General features: G+C 36.6%; 1 protein-coding gene across 1 annotated transcript in view; it reads left to right on the top strand.

Annotated features, from left to right (window-relative positions):
• The window catches only part of LOC136028425 (lactase/phlorizin hydrolase-like), a 100,531-nt gene that overhangs the window by 25,049 nt on the left and 60,107 nt on the right, over positions 1–15,375 (top strand). The window contains exon 5 of the mRNA XM_065706264.1: positions 4,176–4,359. Within this exon, the coding sequence (XP_065562336.1) occupies positions 4,176–4,359 (184 nt within the window). The remainder of the gene's footprint in view (positions 1–4,175; positions 4,360–15,375) is intronic.

Genomic DNA, 15,375 nt, shown 5'->3' with positions numbered 1-15,375 from the left:
AGGCAGAGATAAGCATCGCCAGCTTGGGCTTTAATGGTCTAGTGTCGAATCCTTTACCTTTAAAAATTAGGCTGTTTTTTTATCGATTGTTTTTTTCAAAAATTAGCACAACCACCGCATTTACCAACCGAGATTCTGATTTCGATACTCATGTCGCTATTTTAATGCTGTTTATTTAACCAAATGGAAAGTGGTGGCACCATCTGTAAAATCACGGCAAGAGTAGGTAAAACTGCTACACTTACCAACCTAGTTCGAACTTTCTGTAGATGTCCTGTCAGTATTTATGTGGTCTTTATTGAACAAAACAAAAAAATTTGGCGGAGTTGGAAAATTCGTGGCGCGAAGCACCATGATACTAACGACCTCTTACTTTTACCGAGTGACCAAAAATAGGAGGGAGTGTCTTCCCTCCATACGTGATGCCCCTGATTAACACGCTCTTCGACGATATCGCTTCATTTATGCCAAAAGTTCACGGTCGATTATTTTCTCTTACAACAGGAGCTGTATGATTTAAAAATATTTAATGAAGTTTCAACTTGACTTAAGCTAAATCAGGAAACGCCAGGATCTGAAAGACCGAATCTTATTGCATGGCCTTTGTCAAGTGCTAAATATGCCTACAGAGAAATCAAGTAATTTATAGAGAATCAACAAGGGACAGTTATTTCAGGTAATAACTACTATGCTAACCACTGCACTTGTTTGAGTGAGGGTTTCTTGTGGTTCTGACATCTGTCAAATCTATTTCATTTCATTTCTGAAGGGCAAAACATTGCTTGTTTTTGTGTGTGTTGTAGTACGGAAAGTTCAATAGATTAATTTCAGGGACAAGTCAAGCTAGAGAGAGAGTGAGAGAGAGAGGAAGAGGGAGAAAGCGATGAAGCGTATCATTAATTTTTTTTATTAGTATATAAAATAGAAATAATACATTATGTTTGGTGCTTTATCTCAACGCTGACTCCATCCTAAATGAGCTAAAACTTTGTGATATGCAGTCTTTACTATGTTCCTTTACCACATTACCTATTTACTATGTACAAATCAGACTCAATATTAATGGTTAAGTTCTACAAAACTAAATATCAAATAATGCACTATTAAATACACTATCACTATAAACTATAACTATGCACTATTATAACTATTATACACTATAACTATGTAAACTATACACTATAAAAATATAACTAACTATACATTATAACGCCACAAAATACCAAATAATGCACTATCTAAATATAAAATAATAGTACAAATAGAACTTTGAGCAGGAAATGAGAAAAAGTAAAAAAAAACTTTATTTTTTTTTATTTGTTCTTGAGTTAAAAAGTAAAAAAAAAAAACATTGCGTAACCAAGAGGGAGAAAGAGATGAAGCGTATCTATTAATTTTTTTATCAGTATATAAAATAGAAATAGTACAATATCTTTGGTGCTTTATTTTAACGCGTACTCCATCCTAAATGAGCTAAAACTTTGTGATGTGCAGTCTTTACTATGTTCCTTTACCAAATTACCTATTTACTATGTACAAATCAGACTCACTATTTATGGTTAAGTTCTAAAAAACTAAATATTAAATAATGCACTATTAAATACAGTATCACTATAAACTATAACTATACACTATTATAACTATTATACACTATAACTATATAAACTATACACTATAAAATACAACTAACTATACATTATAACACTACACAATACCAAATAATGCACTATCTAAGCATAAAATAATAGTACAAATAGAATTTTGAGCAAGAAATTGAGAAAAAGTAAAAAAAACTTAATTTTTTTATTTGTTCTTAAGTTAAAAAGTAAAAAAAAACATTGCATAACCATAGTTTCAATAGATGGCCGATATTATTGTCTATTTCTACCGATATTATATTCTTGCATATGACTCATAGAAATAGTACTACAATATTTTACTACAAAAACTCATAGAAATAGTAGATAGACTAGCTAGAATCAAACTTTCACTGTTTACGATACACCATCTTTTGTGTTTTACTAGTAAAAACATTCCATTCATTGTATTATCAATCGTATTATCAAATTTTAGGCACTGCTAAAAGTTCCGGGAATCATTTTTTAAGTAGTTTATGAATTCAGTTTGATTAGCATATTTGGTAACAAATTTCAATCGACGGTTTCTTGCTTTTAAATCATAGAAAACTTGCTAATTAAGACTTGCAGTTAAAGATATTTATCAGTAAAATAAATTATTGCATTCCAGAATCTTTTTTTGGGGGGGAGGGGATTTAACTGATGGTCACACTGCACCCGATTGTAGACAATCTACTTACTTTTCTGTTTTTAAAACACTTTACTTTCGGTCGTTCTTCTTTAATTATCCTTTTAATTCCGTACCTTTTTCTATAGTTTATCTTCTATCCACTTACAGCTTATCCAACTATCTCCATTTTAAATTTATTTTCTCCTATCTTAAAACAGGTCTGGTTGTCCTAATAACATTCCACATTGAACTTCGTTGCAGTAATATTTCGTGGATTATTTCAAATTTTCAATTTTAGCTTTATAGATCCCATTTTACTGTGAATTGGAATTTATTTATATGAGTAGTTTTCCGAGGACAGCTCTCTTGTGTAAAGCCGAAATATTCTTAAGTTAACTCCTCTTTCGTATTAATTCCTTGTTTTTTTTATGATGGAAAAGCAATGTGGTCTTCGCCGTTATTTATGTTTGACAAGAATATAATCATTTTAAGAATAAAACAAGAATAAAGCCTTAAGAATTCCCTAACAATCATTACTACTATGCATAATGACATAAAGGGTCATAAAGGTTTGGCTATAGGACGTTTAACGGACGAAGGATAATAGGTTCCTGAAAATTTTCCTTTTCGGCCAATCGTCCAGGGTTAAACGAAAAGCAGGTCATCCACGGCTGGGATGGGAGGATAGCATAAAGAAAGATTTTAATGAAAGGGGAACTTCCTGGGAAATGTAAAGAGGAAGGCTTTGAATAAATCGTGATGGAGGAGGAGCGTGCGTAGCTGTTTTGGCCTCAGGTGGGTTGGTTAAGCGGTGATTTGTTGGTGGTATTAGTAGTGTATGCATATTGTCTCAATATATTCTTAAAATTTGTGTTTAGTGTAGAAATATTAAAAATTTTTGACATACTGTTCTAATTAATATTTCATACAATTCTTTTCCTAGTCCTCAGTAATGACATAAGTTGTGCTATAGTTAATTGTTTATCGCAGCTGGGCTAATTTTTAGTAATTTAATGAAGGGTGGGAAAGGGATTAAATATTTTATTATATAGAAATGGGCCCGTTGCCAATATATACTTTAGTTTTTGCAATAGAATGTTAAACCACTTCCCGAAATGAATAGGTTAGAACTCTCAGCATCGAAATACGATTATTTGGGTTTTCTTTTTATATTTAATCTTTTGCATTTCAGTATAGCCTAATTTAGATTATTGAACCCTAGATAGAATTTAAATGAAATTAAATGATTAGTGGGAAAAAAGCATTTACTTTCCAATCCATCCTTTTTCAAAGCGTGCTTTAATTTGATTAGATAAAAAAACTAGTTTTTTAACTGAAAGTAAGGAGCAACATTACAACTTAAAACGAATAGAAATTACTCCGTGAATGAAAGGGCTGTTCCGTTCTCAACGCCCCGCTCTTTACGCTAAGGTTTGACTCTTTCTCTCAACTCTAGAAAAAGTAAAACACTTTAGCGTATAGAGCGGGGCGTTGAGTTAGTATTAAAATTCCGTTTTTTAGAGTTTCATTTACTATTGAGCCAGGTCGCTCCTTACTACATCTCGTTTTGGCAAGCCTACATCACCAACATTTTGATTGGTTTGATTGCTTAACTTCACTCATACATTTTTTTGGCAAGTAACATTATTCTTTATGTGGATGTTAAAAAGGAAATACATATTGTTCCACCTATTTTACTCGTTGTTGAATTTACCAGCAACAACCTGCTGCCAAGTCATTTTTAATATCTTGCGAGTTGAAAATTTGAAATAGTAAAAAGAACACAAAACACGATTGCTTCTTTTCTTTGAAAGTTGAAATGAATAAAAAACAGAAAATTTTGAGTTGTAGCATTTTTTACAAGTTAGTTTTCTGTTTTACTGTGATCTAATTATCGAAACAACGCTTTAATTCTTTTTTATACCCAGGTAAAGTTTTGGATCACTTTAAACGAGCCGTATGTAGTGGCTCATTTGGGATATGGCATCGGAATATTTGCACCAGGTATTAGTGGATCAGGAACCTCGGAATACATTGCTGCTCACAATCTGCTTCGTGCTCATGCTAAGGCTTACCGACTTTACGAGAGAGAATTCAAAAACCAGCAAGGAGGTAATAGAAAAAAGGTTAAAAAAGGATAAAAAAAAGGTTAAATATAAGAGGTTAAATCTGTTGCTTATCTTAATCGAAAATAAAGGCTTATCTTCATAGACTAAAGTAACTCACCGTTGAGCATACAAATACACATATTGAGAACTCACCCCCCCCCCCTGTGTAACGATTGCCAGCCCCTGGGACTGTTTCCATAATAGTTGATGCAAGATTATACGTCAGTGTACCTTTCAATTTGTATATTTGCATTCAAAGTAATTGCATCCTTTTGTCTCTTTTTAACAAGGTCGTTTTCAGGGAGGGGGAGGGCTATGGGTTTTGACTCCCTTCAAAAATATTTTTCTGACTCTTATAAACGTAACAAAATTGAATATAAATACATTTTGATGCATTTTTAATTTTTTTTTGTAAAGCCTCCAGAAAAAAAACTTTTGTCCCCCCCCCGCCAAAAAAAATCTGTACGGTCCTGCTTATTACAGCTACTAAGCTACTAATTACAGTACTACTTACAGCTACTAATTTACTAAGATTTAAAGAAAACGTTGAAATTCACGGGGAACATGGATTTGTAGCCTATACTTAAATTCAGCAATGACACACATTTCATTGTAAACTAGTTGAACGATAAACCAAAGTGTTTACAAAAAAATGGAAAAAATGTTATCTTAGCCAATAGTTACCGCGGTAATTGTTTAGTTTCGTAACAAGTTGTCTATACTGGGAACGATTCTGCAAAGCGGCATAGTTTCCATACTATAGCACTTAGAAATGTTAATTCTAGAAGCACATCAATTTCTGGTTGCCCCTCTTCCTCCATGGGGAGGAGGAATAAACTAAAATTGCGTCAAGTGGACAGGGTTTTGAAGCCAAGGGAAAAGTTGGGGTTGTACAATATGAATGAAATTATATTTTAAATACTGATTTCAGTCATCACTGGCAATTTCTGTATAGTAGGAAGTCGAAAGATAATTAAAAAACTCACGCATCCATTGATGTTATTATCCACGATGGTTCACTTCCACCTTCGAACAAAACAAAAGTCCAATTTCACTTACAGCTAACATCACCTATAGAGCGAAGCGCGTTCGTCCATGAGCCCCGCGGGCAGCGGGCTCAGGGACTAATACACTTCGCTCTATAGATAGTGTTACCTGTAAGCAAAATCAGAAGTTGCCCAGCCTAGCTTCAAATCAACGGAACATAAACGTAACATTTAACTAATCGCTCTGATTTGCCGGTTCAAGTTTCATCGCAGATCAATGTCACCACAGCTAGTATTGCAATTGTTCAGAAACAGCTGGCTAATTTAAATTCGAAAGTGAAAGTAAACCGTCTTGGATATTAGCATTAATGGAAGTGTGGGTTTTCAATTATTTGTTGACCACTTACTACAAAGGAATAACCAGTGATGACTGGAATTAGTACTTAAAATATAATTTCATTCATGTTGTGCAACCCCAACTTTTCCCTTGGCTTCAAAACCCTGCCCACTTTATGCTTTTTTTCTTTGCCCCAGTGAGGAGGAGGTCAACCAGAAATGGATGTGCTTCTAGAATTAGCATTTCTAAGTACTATAGTATGGAAACTGGTATAGTGGAAGCATAGTTTCCACTTTAGACAGCTTGTGACGAAACTTAAGTTTTATCGTTATTGCTATAAGATCTATTTGTGTCTCCATTAAAATGGGATACTTCAGAATCCAGCCTGTCATTGAGTCAAATTAATTAAAAAACTTTTCCACAAAATAAGTTTTTTCAAAAAAGTAAAGAACTCCATTAAACCAAAACTGAGCAAAAATTAAGTCAAATAACCTTCCAAGCGTAAAACTACGATAAATCACTATCAATAAATAAATGAAAACTAAAATGAATAAAAAGTAAATTGCAACATGAATTTTAAGCATTGTGCCTAGAACTGAACTTTAGAGCAAACTAGTCCCCCTCAATTTTCTCTTCTAAAGAATTTTGCCTCTGACGTTTGCTCTTGATAAGCTAAGCCGTCCCAAAAATAATACTGATACGCTTGTGTCGGCATTCTGTATGTACATAGTATGTTTTGATTTAGTTTATTAGTAGCAGTAGTAGACGTAACCGTAGTTAAAACGTAACAATACTAACAATTAAGATCAGACATAACAGTAGTAGCAGCAATATTAACAGCAGCAGTAGCAGGTACATTTTGTCTTTTGGTCAACTGAATATCCCAATCATGACGCCCCTGAAGTTTCCTCTTGATACGCTAAGCCCTTCCGAAAATATTGCTGATATGCCTGTATCTGCAATCTATATGTACGTAGTATGTTTTGATTTAGTTCAACTTTCCCCTCAACGTTTTTTAAGATATCTTTTCAATATCCTCAGTCCTATTAGTACTCGCTACAGAAGTAGCAATTGTAGTGACACTAGTAGCAGCAGTAAAAGTAGTTGCAGTAGTAGTAGAAGCAACAGTAATCGTAGTAATAAGCGTTCAAATAATGCCTTTTGTTCAAAAAATAAAGGAAAACTAAAACAGACAGAAATAACTATAAATAACCGAGTCAAACTCGAAACGAGCAGAAATAAAATAAATAGGGTTCAAAACCCCTATGCCTTCCCAAAGCCAGAACGTGATTTGTGCTTTGCTTAAAAAATTACAAAATGAATATGCATTGTCAGTTTAATATACATATGCTAATATGTATTCCCGAAAATGATGGTTGTAAAAGTAAAAACATTTTTAGTAAAGTGCAAACTGGATCTACATTGTATGGGCAATATGAGGTGTTTCGGCAACCTATACTCGACTATGCTGAGTAAAGTGTTGAAAGAGTATCGCTTTGGTTTTATTTCCTCGCTTCGATTAAACGCTGAAGATGTTAATCTGTAAGGATCTTAAAATAAATACTAGGTACACCAACTCGCAAAAGTTGCAAACCCCTCATTGCAACTAGCGAAAGTTGCAAACCCCTAATCGTTGAAGATGATTGTGGCCTAACAGTCGATTATTACTTACGAGTCCCCTACATGTCTTGCCACTGGAACCAAATTGGTTTTACCATCAAATACACTGGAAACAAATTATAGGTACACCAATTAGCAAACGTTGCGAACCCCTTATGGCCGAAGGTGATTATGAGCTAACAGCCGACTGTTGCTCAAAACTTCTTACGTGTGTCACACTTGGTATCGGCCTATTTTGGGCTTCAGTGTGTACCTCGCTACTGAAGTTGTCAACCCCTTTAAACTTTCAAACTGGTATGCCTCATGATGGAATTTTTCTACCAAAAAATGGATGAAATATACTTTGATCGGCTCATCAAGAGCTATCGACTACCGTCGAAAAAAAAATCTATCTGTCTCAGTTCAAAATTTGACTTTTTTTGCGTAGGCCAAGTTTCTAACGTAATGACTAAGAAAGGAGCAAAAGATAAACTCTAATTTCTTTAGCAATGTGAGAACTTCTAAAGTTTAAGATGCAAGTCTGATACCCTTTCTCTACCGTAATCCCAAGTGCAAAAAACCGAATGGTAAACTCAGCTGAAAGCACGAACAGAAATGGGTAGAAACACGAAAAAAAACCATCCTTTTTGACCCCAAGCAAGAGTTCTACGAAGCTTTCCAAAATGTAAAGTCATATTCATCAATCAGGCTTAAGGTCCACGCTTTCTGTAAAAATCGTGAAGGTTAGACCCTTACCACTTTCTAGGACTAAGCTGAAACCGGGGTGCTAGGAAAAAAAAAGAACAGACAAAACCACAGAGCTGTTCTCACATCACAATTATGTTCTGGCATTGGGATGACATAGGGGTTTTGAGCCCTACGCATCTTAATTTCTGCTCATTCCGAGTTAGTCTTAAGTTATATGTTGTAATTTCTGTTCGTTACCGGTTTTATTTATCTGTCGATGCCGACTTATGGTAGTTCTACGCTTTGTAGATTATTTGATTTTGTTTGGTCATTTTTGGTTTAATGGAATTCTTTACTTGTTCTTTTGAAAAACTTATTTTGTGGAAAAGTTTGTTTAATTGATTTCTGTTCGTTTTACATTGACAGAGTTTTTTCAGGGAAAGAGACAATAATAGTTTAAATATCATCGGTTTATTTTTAAGATTTTATAGTTCGGCATGCTATTTGTATGCTGAAGAAAAATTTCAACAAATGTTAACAGCAAATACCTTTTTAAAAATGTGGAAACAAATAGCAGTGTTTAATTTAGTCACATACCCGTCGTATAACTCCTCTAGTTGACCTGAAAAATGAAATTTTATACCATTTGCAAAAGAATCTAGCTATGCTCTTTGACAGCTTGCATACACTTACATTATTTTAAATTAGTTAAGTTTTAAGAGCAGAAGTAACAACAGAAGTAGCCCAGTGGCGCCATTTGGAGGGGGCAGGGGGGGGGCCATGGCCCCCCCCTGATTTCTGGAGGGGCCCAATTTCAACCACGTAATTCTTTGTTTATTTGTCCTTGTTCTACTTTTTTGTCTTTTTTTTTTTACCGTATTTCTACTGTGAATTATTACTAAATAGCAAATTCAAGATACTCGACGATTATTGCATTTCAAGAAAGTATCCTGTTTTTGCCGTTCTCCCTAATTAATTTATGGTCACCCTTTTGGCAGGGGTTTGTAAAGTCCTTTCTGGGCTCGGAGTACTTCTTTGACATTGGAGTCTCTCCAGTGATTAATGAATCCCGTCAGTCGGCACATTTATGTGTAGGCTAACATCTGGAAAAGAGGGTATCCAGACCAGGGTGTCATTCCAGTTTTGTATTTAGTTTCTCGTTACCCTTCATCAAATAAAGAACCGTGAAACAGTGTTGAGTTGTGTTCAAGTTCAAATCGGATTATTGAAACATGAGTTCATCCGGTGCGAGTGGTGCAAAAAAAAGGAAAATAAAAGCCCAAAGGAAAGAAGAAGAAATAAAGATGCAACGACGATTGGATTCGTTTTTCAAACCGACTGTAAGTAAATCTACCACATTTTAAATTTTGTTTCGTCGACCAATCTTACTGAACGAACCAGAACAAGAGCTACGAGCTCATATGGCACTTGTTACGAGTAGGCAGTACAACAAAGGAAATGGGCCCGTCACAAACCACACCCGCCACCCCAAAAATGCGGTTTGGAGCTAGAAATAGAATATGCAGTTTCACTCAAGTCGGTGCATTTCTGGCATCGCCTCGGATCATCTGGAGCAGATGACTGTTGTAACTTCCAAGTTTCAGCACAATAAACCTATTCGTTTAATCCCTAGACGTGCAACACGGTTTCCGGTACCTCCTTCCAGCTGCCCCTTTTGCGGCCGAATCTGGCTCGGACACTCGTGAACGGATCATCTAGAGCATCTTGTCTCACCACCTATCAAGTTTCACTCGAATCTCAGCATTTTTCAATAAATCCCCCCCCCCCTCCCCGACCGTGGTCGGATCTGGTTCGGCCAGTAAAATATGTCATCTAGGGCATATGCTCACTTTACATTCCAAGTCTCATTTAAATCGCTGCACTCATTTGACCCATATGCGAGCCACACAATTTCCCGGCCCCCTACTGTGGCCGAACACGACTTGAAAAAATAAAAGTCACATCTTTGACATCTCCGGTTCCCGTCCATCAAGTTCGACTGGAATCGGAGCGTACCCTATCCAATCCCTCGACTACAAGTATTTCACGAGTTTCCCGGTGGGCGCCTCCACCCCCCCACAAATATCGGATCAGATCCAGACTTGACATGGAACATCTGAGACGATATTTCTTTCCACTTGCCAAGTTTCATTGAAATCCGATCACCCATTTAAAAGTTATGCATGCCACTAGTTTCCGGATTCCCATCCCTCCACTCCCCCCACGATGGTCGGATCGGGGAAACGACTAATCTCAAGTTAGTCTGTTCGAGTCCCTGATATGCCTGCCAAGTTTCATCGTCCTATTGCATCAGGAAGTACCGATCTCGCGGAATTGCCAGAAATCCGGACCCCCCCCCCAAGTCCCCCACAGTGCCCCCATAGAGGAGAGGGTCTTCCCCCTCCTCTACACCCCGCTCTTCATGCTAAAGTTTTTCAGCATTTGTAAAAAAGTTACTTACTGTTTTAATAAAACGCCCTTTGTGTTTGAGGAGTCGTTTTTAAAGAATTGGGACAAAATTTAAACTTTAGGATAAAGAGCGCAGTGTTGAGGAGGAGGCAACCCCCCTCGTATATGTAATAATTCTTGTTATTTTTAAGTTTTAATAATGCTCCTTAATTTCAGTTGAAAAAACTTGTTTTTCTATTTAATTTCTGATCATTTTTTAAATAAAGCCAGGAAATCTGGCTTCACCTCCACGGAGAAATCCCCCTTGGAAACATCCTCTGAACATCCTCTATTGTCATTGGCGATTGTATGCAGAAAATACAAAGAATTTCATCAGTATTTTCAGTTTTGCAAACAGTTTACAGTTTCGTCTCCAACAGCAACACTCGATACCAGTTGTTCGTCGAAGCCCAGAAAACTGCCAATGTGCCAGTGCTAACGCTTGAAAGGACAGTAGTGACACGTTGGTCTTACTGGTATAGATCAGTGGCTAAGATCCTGGTTAGATATGACTGCATACTCGCAGTTCTGTCAGTAGTTCAAGAATCTTCTGACAGGGAGGCAGCAGCAGAAGCTACGGGCCTTAAGAACCAGCTAGAGTCGTTTCCCTTCATATTCAGTTTGCATGTCATTCACGAAGTTCTTGCAGTGATAAACCCTCTTTCTGAACAACTACAGGCAGCAGATCTGGTCATCTCAGAAGCTTGCACTTTAATCAGTGCAACAAAGAACTAACTGAGGAAAATGCGTGATGACGAGTATTTTCGTGTCCTATACGGCAAGTCTAAAGAGATAGCCATTAATGTCGGAGCTGATCTGTCGGAAACAAGTGCTCTCTCTTCAGCCATACCTGTTAAATCAAAACGAGTTCAGAAGATATCCGGAAGACTAAGAGACTATTTGACGACAACAACAATTGGAAAGCACAACATTGACTCCGAAAGCACAACAACGGAAGACAAAATGCGGAGAGAGTTCTACGAGGTTTTGGACAGAGTGTTAAATGAGTTTGAAGAGCGTTTTTCTGTCCAGCTGCCAGTGCTAGAAGCCACACGTTGCCTTAACCCCAAATCCAAAGATTTTATGGACTCAGATTTACTTCTTGTGATCGCGACATACTTCGATCAGGCGGGAATCGATACTATGCAGCTGAAGTGTCAAGCTTTAATAGCTCGTGCATTTTTGTCGCAGCTTCCACAGAAACCGGCAAAAGCTTTAGATGTCTTCGAGCGCCTCGGAGGATTGAAAGAAGCTTATTCTGAGCTTCTTAAGGTCGTCAGGGTAGTCCTCACACTCCCGCTCACAACGTGCTCAAATGAACGTTTTTTCTCTGTGTTGACGTTTGTGAAGGACTACCTCCGGACAACGATTGAAAACGAGCGACTTTCGCATTTGCTGCTTATATTCTCTGAGAAAGCTGCAGTGAAGGAGCTCAATTTTGAGAAGCTTGTCGACGACTTCGCAAAAATGAAATGTTCTATTTTGGTACTGTTTTTGGTCCCTAAATAAGCTGCAAAATGCGAACCCCAAAGGTAGTACGGTACCTAAAGGCATGTTCGAAAATTTTAAAATTTTTAAGGCTGGATGGGGGCCCAAAATCGATTTTTGGCCCCCCCCTAAGGTTTTCTAAAATGGTGCCACTGAAGTAGCCCCAAAAGTTTTAACATAATACCCTCACTCGTTCTTGGGATACTGCTGATATGTTCTTGGGAAACTCGGCAATCAGTATGTACACAGTGTTTTTTAATTTAATGTGAAGGCAACATCTAGTTTTTAAACATAATGGGCGAATTGCAAAGCTGGGGGGGTTGACTTACGCAATAACCCTAGAGATGCAGTTACAAGACCATTCAGCCATGTTGCCCAAAACGGCTAAATTAAATTTTTATTAGAAATGTTTAGTAAATTATGAGCAAAAGAAGAGGGCTGGTTGCCCTCCCATCACTTTTGACTCTTAAAAAGGGCACTAAAACTTTGAATTTACAACCAAATTGACTCCCTTAAAATATCAATGATATTCATTTGCTATAATAGAGCAGCGCTGCCTATGATAATGCTTATATGCCCGTTTAAAACTTGCGTGCGTATAGTTTTTTCGTTTAATGGAAACTTCTCCTAAACTTTTCAAGTTAATGTCATTATTGTCATTACTTACTGTAACCGTCGAAGTAGCATTAAAAGTATACACATAGTGTCTTGTGGCTAGTTCAAAATTTATCACAACTTACCCTGAAAAATTTAACTTAATAATGTAAGCCTTTACTGTGATATTGCTTTGTCATCCTATTGACTATCTACATGGTCTTAGTTTGTTTTGATTTAGCTCAGCATCCGCCTAAATACTCCTTGAAAGCTTCATTTTAACACCCTTGGCCTGGTTAGTAACAATAGTTGTAGTAGTAGCAGTAGCATTAATACCAGTATGTACATAGGAACTTTTTTTCAACATCCCCTTCAAATCAAGGTAAAATTTTTTACCTTGCCATCTTAATGCCATCAATCGGTCCTAGATCATTGCTGATGCGTCCTCTTGGCAACCTGTGTGGGGATTGTGTGTTTTGATTTATTTTAATACAGATACAATACGGCCTAAAATTTCTGCCTTAACACCGTTAGGTTTATTATTAGCAATAGTAGCACGGATAGTCAAAGTAGTAGCTGTAGGAGTAGAGTTACTAGTAGTAGTCTTAGCTTTAGTGGTAGTAATAGTTGTAATAGTATTAGTAGCAGGATTAGTAGTTGTAGGAATTGAAGCAGTAGTATTATGATGCAAATATTGTCTTTTGGTTAGTTTAACATCCCCCACAACAAGCGTTGAAAGTTTTAGTTTCACACACAAAACTGTTCCTAAGATATTGCTGATGTGCCCCTTTGGTAACCTGCATACGGAGAGCAGGATTTCATTCTTACGCTCGAAATTTTCAGAAATATTCTCTGAAAATTTCACTTTCATACACTTAGGTTTAGTTATAATAGTATTCACAGTAGTAGTATAATTACACAATTTAATACAATTATCCATTGCTACAATATTGTCAATTTGCTTATAGACCCGTTGAAATTTTCATCTTAAGGCTCTTAACCTTATAAGAAGTTGCGACAGAATTAGTACCTGGAGAAACAGTAGGAGTAGTAGTAGAACTAGTAAATGTTGCAGTAGTAGTAGCATTAGTAGTAGTGTGTACATATTGTCTTTTGGCTCATTGATCTTCCCTTTAAGTATTGTCTGAGAGTTCCAACTTAATGCACTAATCAATGCTGTAGATACGCTATTTTGACAATCATTGTGTCTTTTATTAGTTTGAATTTACCATCAATATTCTTTCAAATGTTTCGTTCATGAACGTAGCCTAAACAGTACTACTATTACATAGTTTTAGTGGTAAGAGAAGTAGTTGCAGTGTTAATGATGTATTAGTAGTAGTAGTAGCAGTAGTAGCAGCAGTATTAGTAGGGGTATTAAAATATGCGTATTGCCTTTTGGTCATTTGAACATCGCTTTCATGATACCCTGGAAGATTCACCCTGGAATTGAGACGTTAAGCCATTCCAAAAATGTTGTTGATGTGCGCTTTGGACCCTCTTTTGACGCCCTTTTCAACTTAATGCTCTAAGCATTACAAGTTGTTGCAATTGAAGTAATAGTTGGAGTAGTTTAGAACCAGTAGTAGCATAAGCCAAAATAGCAGTCGCATTAGTGTTAGTAGTGACATATTACCTTTTTGTTAATGGATCTTCCCATTTAAATATTCTCCGAAAATTTCAAATTAATACCGAAATCAATTCTTGAGATACGCCGTTTTGACACTATGCATGCTTTTAGTGTGTTTTGATTTAGTTAAGGCTCCCCCTCAATATTCTGTAAATGGCTCACTTTTAGATGTGCAGCCTTAATTATGGCAGTATCTTAGTATTAGTGGTAGTAGCCGGAATAGTAGTAGTAGTAATAATGTATAATTATTAGTAGTAACAATAGCAACAGCAATATTAACAGCAGCAGTAGCTGGCATATTTTGCCTTTTGGTCAATTGAATATCCCACTCATGATGCCCCTGAAGTTTCCTCTTGATATTTTAAGCCGTTCCAAAAATGTTGCTGATACGCCTGTATCAGCAATCTGTATATACATAGTATGTTCTGATCTAGTTCAACATTCTCCTCTACGTTTCTTCAGTTATTTTTTCAATGTCATCAGCCTTAGTAGTACTCGCTACAGAAGTAGCTGCTGTAGTGGCAGTAGTGGTAGTAGTAAAAGCATTTGTAGTAGTAGCAGAGACAGCAGTAGTAGTAGTGGTAAGCGTGCAAATATTGCCTTTTTGGATAATTGATCATCTCCCTTATCATTTCCTGAAAATTCCAAATTAAAATACACAGTAATTTCTGAGTTAAACCCTTGGACGACTCATATACACATAAAATGTTAAATTTTATTCCCTAAATTACTCATGTTAATGCCCTTCATATTTTAGGAATGTAAAAGTCAAGCGTAAACATCTTTACATGCATTCCATAAAAACCTTATATGCCCCCAGGGCATAACTTAAAGCCCTTGCCCTAGGACCCTTGGGAGTTGCACCAGCCCTGGAGAAATTGTTATATGTCCTTTGTACTATTTAAACAAAATCGCCGTCGTATAATTTTAATCAGATGCGTTTGGTGAAAAGAGGGGTAGATTAGGGGTGAGGCTAATTGACCACCATCACTATTGACTCTCAAAAGGGAACTAGAATTTCCAATTTCAACAAAATGAACAACTTCTAAAGTTTATACAACTATCTATTTAATAAGAACCTTAAATGCCCCAGGGGTATAGCTTACAACCCTCACCCTCAGGCTTTGGTGGTTTTACCAACCCCAAAAGCCTTGTTATGCGATCTTTGGACTATTTTGAATAAAACAACAGTCTCAAAATTTCTATTGGATGCATAGCAGGACAACGTGTTTGTGTGTATGGGGTGGGGGG

This window comes from Artemia franciscana, chromosome 6, assembly GCF_032884065.1.
Source record: "Artemia franciscana chromosome 6, ASM3288406v1, whole genome shotgun sequence".
NCBI lineage: Eukaryota > Metazoa > Arthropoda > Branchiopoda > Anostraca > Artemiidae > Artemia > Artemia franciscana.
The sequence above is the reverse complement of the archived record's forward strand: the minus strand, read 5'-3'. Positions and strand labels throughout refer to the sequence as shown.